The sequence below is a fragment of the Mustelus asterias genome, chromosome 8 (assembly GCF_964213995.1).
Source record: "Mustelus asterias chromosome 8, sMusAst1.hap1.1, whole genome shotgun sequence".
In the NCBI taxonomy this organism is placed as follows: domain Eukaryota; kingdom Metazoa; phylum Chordata; class Chondrichthyes; order Carcharhiniformes; family Triakidae; genus Mustelus; species Mustelus asterias.
This window is the reverse complement of record NC_135808.1, coordinates 26,008,389-26,018,408: the sequence shown is the minus strand read 5'-3', so window position 1 is coordinate 26,018,408 and position 10,020 is coordinate 26,008,389. Positions and strand designations below refer to the sequence as shown.

The 10,020-nt window shown below is 47.1% G+C and overlaps 1 protein-coding gene across 1 annotated transcript in view; it reads right to left on the bottom strand.

The window, feature by feature from the left end:
• hsd17b8 (hydroxysteroid (17-beta) dehydrogenase 8) overlaps positions 1-10,020 on the bottom strand; it is a 46,923-nt gene that overhangs the window by 1,730 nt on the left and 35,173 nt on the right. Inside the window, exons 11-13 of the mRNA XM_078217591.1 lie at positions 9,531-9,615; positions 6,878-6,920; positions 1,400-1,474 (exon numbers count right to left, since the gene is read on the bottom strand). Of these exons, the coding sequence (XP_078073717.1) occupies positions 1,400-1,474; positions 6,878-6,920; positions 9,531-9,615 (203 nt within the window). The remainder of the gene's footprint in view (positions 1-1,399; positions 1,475-6,877; positions 6,921-9,530; positions 9,616-10,020) is intronic.

The window sequence follows — 10,020 nt, the reverse complement described above, 5'->3', positions numbered from 1 at the left end:
TGAGAGGTATTGATCGAGTGGATAGTCAGAGGCTTTTTCCCAGGGCTGAAATGGTTGCCACAAGAGGACACAGGTTTAAGGTGCTGGGGAGTAGGTACAGAGGAGATGTCAGGGGTAAGTTTTTCACTCAGAGGGTGGTGGGTGCGTGGAATCGGCTGCCAGCAACAGCGGTGGAGGCGGATTCGATAGGATCTTTTAAGAGACTTTTAGATAAGTACATGGAACTTAGTAAGATAGAGGGTTATAGGTAAGCCTAGTAATCGCTAAGGTGGGGACATGTTCAGCACAACTTTGTGGGCTGAAGGGCCTGCATTGTGCTGTAGTTTTTCTATGTTTCTAACGTGCAGACTCCGCACAGACAGTGACCCCCGAGCTGGGAATTGAACCCGGGTCCCTGGCACTGTGAGGCAGCAGTGCTAACCACTGTGCCACCGTGCTCATGGCTGATCTGATAAGACCCTCAAATCTACATCCCATCTGCAGGGAGGGTGGCTAGCACTGGTTAGCATTGCTGCCTCACAGCGCCAGAGACCCAGGTTCGATTCCTGGATTGGGTCACTACAGAGTTTGCACGTTCTCCCCTTGCCTGCGTGGGTTCCTCCCAGTGCTCTGGTTTCCCTCCAAAGGTCAAAGATATGTACATTTGGTGGATTGGCCATGGTAAGTGTGTGGTTCTACGGGGATAGGGTGGAGGGGAGGGCCTGGATGGGATGTTCTTTCGGTGCAGACTTTAATAGTACCCCCGATAATGTATCACCCACCCACCCTTGTCCTTTTAGATATTCGTGGTCATGTGTTTGGAAGGTGCTGTCTAAGGAGCCTTGGTGAGTTCCTGTAGTGCATCTTGTTGATGGTACACACGGTTGCCACTGTGTGTGTGAATGAGTGAATGTTTGTGGAAGGGGTAGCAATCAAGCGGGCTGCTTTGTCCTGGATGGTGTCGAGCTTCTTGAGTGTTGTTGGAGCTGCACCCATCCAGGCAAATGGGGAGTATTCCATCACACTTGTGACTTGTAGATGGTGGACAGGCTTTGGGGAGTCAGGAGGTGCGTTACTCGCCGCAGGAATCCCAGCCTCTGATCTGCTCTGGTAGCCACAGTATTCGTATAGTTGTGCATGTATTTACATGGTGTGACATGCTGGTCAGTTTGAATGATGTGGAGATGCCGGCGTTGGACTGGACTGTTTACCCCAGTCCAACGCCGGCATCTCCACATCATGACTACCATCGACACCGCAAACTGCCGGCTCCAAGTGGAGAGGATCTCCAAGAAGATCGCGCATATCGACAGTTTACCCCAGTTTGAATGAAGCAGACTGTGGCTCCTCTGCAGCCCACTGTCACCTCCAAGTCCCTGCTTCCTGTCGACCCAGATGGGCTCAAGTTTGAGGCTCTCACCTGTCACCTCCAGGCTGGCTCCCGTGATGTAGCTGCTGTCGTCAGAGGCCAGGAAAGAACAGACGTCGGCCACTTCTGCGGAGACACAGAGCAGTCAGAAACCACAAACCAACAACACAGCCTGCTTCACGCCTACTGACAAGGCAGTGCTGTGGTCGCATGTACTCACGTGAAGCATGTGTCGTACAATCATACAGTGCAGAAAAATATACAGACTTGCATTTATATCGCACTTTACACATGATCGGCCTCTTATTCTGAGACCGTGTTTTAGATTTCCCAACCAACAGAAACAATCTCAGCATCCACCCTGCCGACCCCCTTCAGAATTTTCCACATTTCAATGAGATCGCCTCTCGTTCTTCTCAACGCCAGAGAATACAAGTCCAATTTATGAGATGACACAAAGATAGGTAGGAAGGTATGTTGTGAAGATGTAAGAAGGTTGCAGATGGGTATAGCTTGGTTGAGTGAGCGGGCAAAGATTTGGCAGATGGAGTATAATGCGGGAAAATGTGAAGTTGTTTACTTTGGCAGGAAGAATAGACAAACAGAATTTTACTTAAACGAAGAACGACTGCAGATTTCCAAGATGCAGCGGGATCATAGAATCCCTACAGTGCAGAAGGAGGCCATTTAGCCCATCGAATCTGCCCCGACCACAATCCCATCCAGACCCTATCCCCATAACCCTGCTAGTCCCCCAGACAATAAGGGCAATTTAGCATGGCCAATCAACCTAACCCTTCCGTCTTTCGGACTGTGGAAGGAAATCGGAGCACCCGGAGGAAACCCACGCAGACACGGGGAGAACGTGCAAACTCCACACAGACAGTGACCCAAGCCGGGAACTGAACCCGGGTCCCTGGCGCTGTGAGGCAGCAGTGCTAACCAACTGTGCCACCGTACCGCCCAAATAGATGTAGATGTTCTCATGCATGAGTCACAAAAAGTTAGCGTGCTGGTCCAGCAAGTGATGAAGGTGGCTGATGGAATGCTAACTTTTATAACGAGGATTTGAGTGTAAAATAAGGATGTTATGCTCCCATTATATACATCTTGAATAGTGTGTGCAATTTTGGTCTCCCTTTTTAAGGAAGAATGTAAATACATTGGAGATTGTTCGGAGGAGGTTTACCAGACTGATACCTGGAACGAGTGGGTTGTCTTATGAGGAAAGGTTGGGCAGACTGGACTTGTTTCCAGTGGAGTTTAGGAGAGTGAGGGGGTGACTTGATTGATAATATAAGATCTGAGCGGTATTGACAAGGTGGACGTGGAAAGGATGTTTCCTCTTGTGGGTTGAGTCCAGAACTAGGAGGGCCCTGTTTTAAAATGGGGGGGGGCGCCCTTTTTGAACAGCGATGAGGAGAATGTTTTACTCTCAGGGTTGTGCGACTTTGGAACTCTCTGCCACAGAAGGCGGTGGGGGCGGTGATACTGAACAGTTTTAAGGTAGAGGTAGAGAGATTCTTGTTCAGCAAGGGGGTCAAATATTATCGGGGCAGATGGGGAAAGTGGAACTCAAAACAAAAACAGAGCAGTCACGATCTTATTGAATGGCAGAGCAGACTCGACGGGCTGAATGTCCCACTCCCGTTCCTGTGTTAAACATTTAATTCTGGGCCACAAACCATAAAAGTGGCAATGAGAGCTTCTTGGGAGTATAAATGGATGTTGGAGAGCAAGGGAGGCATTGTGATTAGCCTGGGACATGGAGGCCAGAGAATAAACACTGTCGGAGGCTCATCGAGATCTGTTCCTGCACAGCAGCATATGCACCACTCCCAACTCCAACTCCCACTTCCCCCACCCCCGGCACCCACCCTCAAGAACATATGCACCTCTCCCCCACTCCCACGTCTTCACTCCCCTAACACAGGAACATACGCATCTCTTTGCGGATAGCGATGAGGATACAGCAGGATATTAATCGGTTGGAGGCTTGGGGGGAGAGATGGAGTTTAATCCGGACAAATGTGAGGTAATGCATTTTGGAAGGTCTAATACAGATAGGAAATATACAGTAAATGGCAGAACCCTTAAGAGTATTGATAGGCAGAGGGATCTGGGTGTACAGGTACACAGGTCACTGAAAATGGCAATGCAGGTGGAGAAGGTAGTCAAGAAGGCATACGGCATGCTTGCCTTCCTCGGCCAGGGCATTGAGTTTAAAAATTGGCAAGTCATGTTGCGGCTTTATAGAACCTTATTTTGGCCACACTTGGAAAATAGTGTTCAATTCTGGTCGCCACACTACCAGAAAGACGTGGAGGCTTTGGAGAGGGTACAGAAAAGATTTACCAGGATGTTGCCTGGTATGGAGGGCATTAGCTGAGGAGAGGTTGGAGAAACGTGGTTTGTTCTCACTGGAATGACGGAGGTTGAGGGGCGACCTGATAAAAGTCGACAAGATTATTAGGGACATGGACAGAGTGGATAGTCAGAAGCTTTTTCTCAGGGTGGAAGAGTAAATTACTAGGGGGCATAGGTTTAAGGTGCGAGGGGCAAGGTTTAAAGGAGATGTACGAGGCAAGTTTTTTACAGAGGGTGGTGGGTGCCTGGAACTCGCTGTTGGGGGAGGTAGTGGAAGCAGATACGATAGTGAGTTTTAAGGGGCGTCTGGACAAATACATGAATAGGATGGGAATAGAGGGATATGGTCCCCAGAAGGGTAGGGGGTTTTAGTTCAGTCGAGCAGCAAGGTTGGTGCAGGCTTGGAGGGCCGAAGGGCCTGTTCCTGTGCTGTAATTTTTTTTGTTCTCCCCCACTTCCGCGTCCCCACTCCCGCGTCCCCACTCCCCCAGCCACAGGAACATACGCACCTCTCCCCCATTCCTGCGTCCCCACTCCCCCAGCCACAGGAACATACGCACCTCTCCCCCACTCCTGCGTCCCCACTCCCCCAGCCACAGGAACATATGCACCTCTCCCCCATTCCTGCGTCCTCACTCACCCAGTCACAGGAACATACGCACCTCTCCCCCATTCCTGCGTCCCCTTTAACCCAGCCACAGGAACATATGCACCTCTCCCCAACTCCCACACCCTAACTCCCCCATCTGGGACAGCAGAACTGACTCAACCCAGCAAGGGTCAGCTCCTCCAAGGGAGGTGGGATGGGGAAGAAGTCTTCGGATGAGGGGTTAAACTCCAGAGACCCTCCTTTGCTGGGCACAAAGCACGTGCCCCAGCCCCCGACAACTTCTCTTGGAAGATTTCTACCTCACCTTCCGGCTGCTATCTATCCCTCAGCCAACATCACACACGCACCAAGAAAAAAAACAAAAACAGATGATCTGGCCATTGTCGCATTGCTGCTTGTGGGATCTTGCTGTGCGCCAATCACATTTCCTGCATTTATAAGGATGACCGCACATCAGGAGGAGGATGTGATTCGCTAGCTGCACGGCGCTTTGGGGATGTCCAGAGATGTGGTGAAAGGTGCTACATAAACGTAAGTCTTTAAATACAGGGGGAGAGAGAGAGAGACAGAGAGACAAGCCTCTCACCGTTGCCCTGGAGAGAAAGTGTGATAAGCAGAAAAGGATTTGCCTTTAGGGGGAGGCGATGGTCAAGTGGTATTATCTCGAGACTATTAATCCTGAAACTTAGCTAATGTTCTGGGGCCCCGACACGGCAGATGATGGAATTTGAATTCAATTTTTTAAAAATCTGGAATGAAGAATTTACTGATGACCATGAAACTATTGTCAAAAAAACCCATCTGGTTCACTAATGTCCTTTAGGGAAGAAAATCTGCCGTCCTTACCCAGTCTGACCTACAGAGCCACAGCAATGTGGTTGACTCTTAACTGCCCTCCAAGGGCAACTAGGGATGGGCAATAACTGCTGGCCAGCCAGCGACACCCATGTCCCACGGATGAATTTTAAAAAATTACAATTGGGTCTTCTGACATGGTGAAGGTTCCCACAGCGTTGTCACGCGAGCGGTTACCAGACACACACTGACAGCCGGCCATATTAGAAACGACAGACAGTGCTGGAAAATCTCAGCGGGTCTGGCAGCGTCCGTGGAGAGGGAGAATCCGAGTTATCGTTCCGAAATGACTCCTCCTTGGGACTGAAGAGAGGCAGGAATGGGACACGGTTTTTTTGGAAAGGGAATATCAGGGCAGAGGACGGTCACCGAGCCAGGTTTGAACGAACCGCGTAGAGGAGAGAGAGTGAAGTAGAGAGCATTAGAAAGGGAATCCCAGAACCCAGGGGGCTCAGGTAGATTAAGACAACACACGACCTGCGATTGGACCAGGGATACATGCAGGTGGGATTGGAGGTAGGGATCTTGGGAAGCTGGAGGAGGTGACAGTGGGTAGGTGAGGCTCTGGAGGGATTCGATAAGAAAGAATTCCGCACTCCAGTGAGCCGTGGATGATCCGGCATTGACTACATTTCCGGCTGGGATCGAGAGGGGTTTTGTTCAGTGCATGGGGGAATTTGGGGACAGGGGGAGCGGGTGGGGACAATGGAATTGAGGCCCAAGATCAGCCATGATCATATTGAATGGCAAGGCAAGCTTGACACGCCATGTTGTCTACTCCTGCTCCACAGAGGGACCTAGGTGCGCAAGTCCACAAATCCTTGAAGGTGGCAGCACAGGTGGAGAAGGTGGTGAAGAAGGCATATGGTATGCTTGCCTTTATAGGACGGGGTATAGAGTATAAAAGCTGGAGTCTGATGATGCAGCTGTATAGAACGCTGGTCAGGCCACATTTGGAGTACTGCGTCCAGTTCTGGTCGCCGCACTACCAGAAGGACATGGAGGCGTTAGAGAGAGTGCAGAGGTTTACCAGGATGTTGCCTGGTATGGAGGGTCTTAGCTATGAGGAGAGATTGGGTAAACTGGGCTTGTTCTCCTTGGAAAGACGGAGAATGAGGAGAGACCTAATAGAGATGTACAAAATTATGAAGGGTATAGATAGGGTGAAGAGTGGAAAGCTTTTTCCCAGGTCGGAGGTGATGATCACGAGAGGTCACAGGCTCAAGGTGAGAGGGGCGAGGTATAACTCAGATATCAGAGGGACGTTTCTTTACACAGAGGGTGGTGGGGGCCTGGAATGCGCTGCCAAGTAGGGTGGTGGAGGCAGACACGCTGGCATCGTTTAAGACTTACCTGGATAGTCACATGAGCAGTCTGGGAATGGAGGGATACAAACGAATGGTCTAGTTGGACCAATGAGCGGCACAGGCTTGGAGGGCCGAAGGGCCTGTTTCCTGTGCTGTACTGTTCTTTGTTCTTTATTTCCTATGGGACCATCGCTCTCCCAGATACATGAGCAGTGCCCCCAACGACTCTTCCCCCCCCCACACACCCCTGCCCAACGCCAAGACTCTGCATTGCCAGAGGCTGTTGCACACCATGCCTAGAAGGTCAAAACCCTGGCTCAGACCCAGTATTCTTATGTTCCTGTTTCCTTCTGAGCGATGTTCTCTACAACTGAAGTGAGTCGTACTCACCCGAAGTGTCTCCCAGTCGTCCCAGAGGCACCATCTGCAAAACCTAGAGGGATGGAGGGGGGGAAATCGTATTGCATCAGTGACACACAGCACAGTCTAGGCCTCTTACTGTGCCCCACCCCCACTTCCTAAAGCTGCTGCCCTTGCAGTTTGGATGGGCACTGGACTAGAAGCCCCCATTAGCCACCCCTCCGCCTTCTACATGTGTGAGCCTCGAGACCAAGCGTCGCTAGGTAGATTGGTCACTCGGCCAACCTCTCGTCATGAAACACCACAAGAGGTTCACCAATCAATAGTGATTAGTCCCTAGTTCGGCGTGGCTTTCGTGTCATCCAAGTTGTCATCATCGAGTAGGTGCAAAATCTCAATATATGAATGACCCTGACAAGAAGCTGTGTTGAAGAGGCACAGGTCACCACATTGCTGGGCATAGATTGAGGGATACGCCTGGTTCAGGCAGCTGGGGCAAGGCCTCACTCAGAGCCCTGCTCCCTCACACTGAGTCCGAGGGAAATAACTGCGAGGTTGGACACCACTGCAGCCTAATGCAAGCCTGTTCAATCCGTGATGCTGCCAACAACAAACAAATGCTGGAAAATCTCAGCAGGTCTGGCAGCACACGTGGATTGGGGAACGGAGTTAATGTTTCAAAGTGTAAATTCTATTTTTCTCTCCCCACAGACATTTCTGGCCTGCTGAGGTTTTCCAGCATTTTCTGTTTTTATTTCAGATCTTCAACACCCACAATGTTTTGCTACAATCATCTCCTACTTAAACAATCAAGACACTACTTAATCAATAACCCACTTAATAATGTAATTGGTCAACAATCTACTTTGTCAATAATCTACTTAATCTACCAATAATCTGCTTAATCCACTTAATCTACCAATAATCTACCTATTCTATTAATAATCTATTTAACCTACTTAATTTATCAATAATCATCTTTATCAATAATCAATTTAATAACCTAGATAATCCATCAATAATCTACAGAACCTATCAATAATACACTTAATCTACCAATAATCTGCTGAATCTATCAATAATATACTTAACCTACTTAATCTACCAATAACCTCCTTAATCCACCAATAGCTTACTTAATCTATCAATAACCTATTTAACTTACTTAATTTATCAATAATCAATTTAATAACCTATATAATCTATCAATAATCTACAGAACCTATCAATAATACACTTAATCTGCCAATAATCTGCTTAATCTATCAATAATATACTTAACCTACTTAATCAACCAATAACCTACTGAATCTACCAATAGCCTACTTAATCTACCAATAACCTATTTAATCTGTCAATAATCTACATAATCTATCAACAATTTATTTAATCAATTGTTTACTTAATCTACCAATAATCTTCTTAATCTATCAATAATATACTTAACCTACTTAATCAACCAATAACCTACTTAATCTATCGATAATCTACTTAACACCAGGTTAAAGTCCAACAGGTTTATTTGGAATCACGAGCTTTTGGAGCACTGATCCTTCATCAGGGTGAGTGCACTCATCAGGATTTACCTGATGAAGGAGCAGCGCTCCGAAAGCTCGTGATTCCAAATAAACCTGTTGGATTTTGACCTGGTGTTGTCAGACTTCTTACTGTGCCCACCCCAGTCCAATGCTGGCATCTCCACATCATGGCTACTTAATAGCCTACTTGATCTATCAATAATTTACTTAATCTATCAATTATCTATTTAATCAATAACCCACTCAATAAATAAATTTTTCAATCAATCAATAATCCCTTCAATGAGTAACAGTCTCTTTAAACAGTAAGATGCTGAAGCAATAACTAACATTTCAATACCCACTCAGGCAATCAACTGTCGACTGAATTAGTGATAATCCATAAGATGTATATTTACATTGTGTGCATCAGGAACAGGTGATCAAGGTATATTCTGGGAGTTTTTACATTTAAAATTGTACTGGAATGCCACATTTGATGATAAAAGAAACAATTGCAGCTTCTGTGGGTTTTGGCACGGAGATATGCCAACAATGAGGTTCCAAGTTCAAAACAAGAGCATAATGTTGCAACGGCCTCAAGTAAACAACAGAAAAACGTCAGAGCTGCTTCAGATCCATTTTCCACGACAATACTTGTTAACCGATTCCACTTAAAGGGAGACATTTGCGATATCCGATTAAGGATGTCAAGACCAAAATGAACTGTATCCTGCATGTGTCTGTAGAAGCACAATGTGTGTGTGTGCAAGTTTATCATGTGTGCTACAGTACCCTGTGTTTGTGTGTGTAACTGTATCCTGTGTGTGTAGCTATTGTGTGTGTAACTGCACCCGGTGTTTGTGTGTGTCATAACTATCATATGTGTAACTGTATCGTGTTTGTAACTGCATTGTGTGTATAACTGCACCCAGTGTGTGTAACATCATTCCTGTATTTGTGTGTGTTGATATGTGCGTGTAACTGTATCCTGTGTGTAACTGCGTCCTGTGTTCATGCCTGTGTAACTGTATTGTGTGTGTAACTATAACTGTATTTTGTATTTGTGTGTGTGTAACTATCATGTATATATGTGTGTGTGTTTGTGTGGAACCGTATATTTACAATCCAGTATTTTTACTGGTGATTACACATTTCTGCCTTACCGTGTCCAGCACCTTCTGAGGGACTTTAGCTGCCATTGGTGTATCAATGAATCCTGGGAGGATAGTGTTGCACCTGATTCCAAACCTGAAGCAACAGGCAATGTGAAACACTGAAGTAAAATAGGCAGGAATGGCTGACTCACAGCAAACACACTGTGTGACACAGACTGAAACGTGTGCAGTAACACACCATATAATACACAGTGTTACACACTCAGTAACACAGATTCAACAACACACAGTAAAAGCCCACACTGTCATCTCTGGATAATATACACAGTATATATACACACACACACAGAGTAACAAACCGTTTTACACACATACAATATATCATTGGCAATGAGCCAACGACCATCCAGTGAGAGAGAATCTAAGGGCCTTGGTCAGGATCATCTCCCCTTTATTTTACACAGAGGGTGGTGGGGGCCTGGAATGCGCTGCCAGGCAAGGTGGTGGAGGCGGACACACTGGGAACGTTTAAGACTTA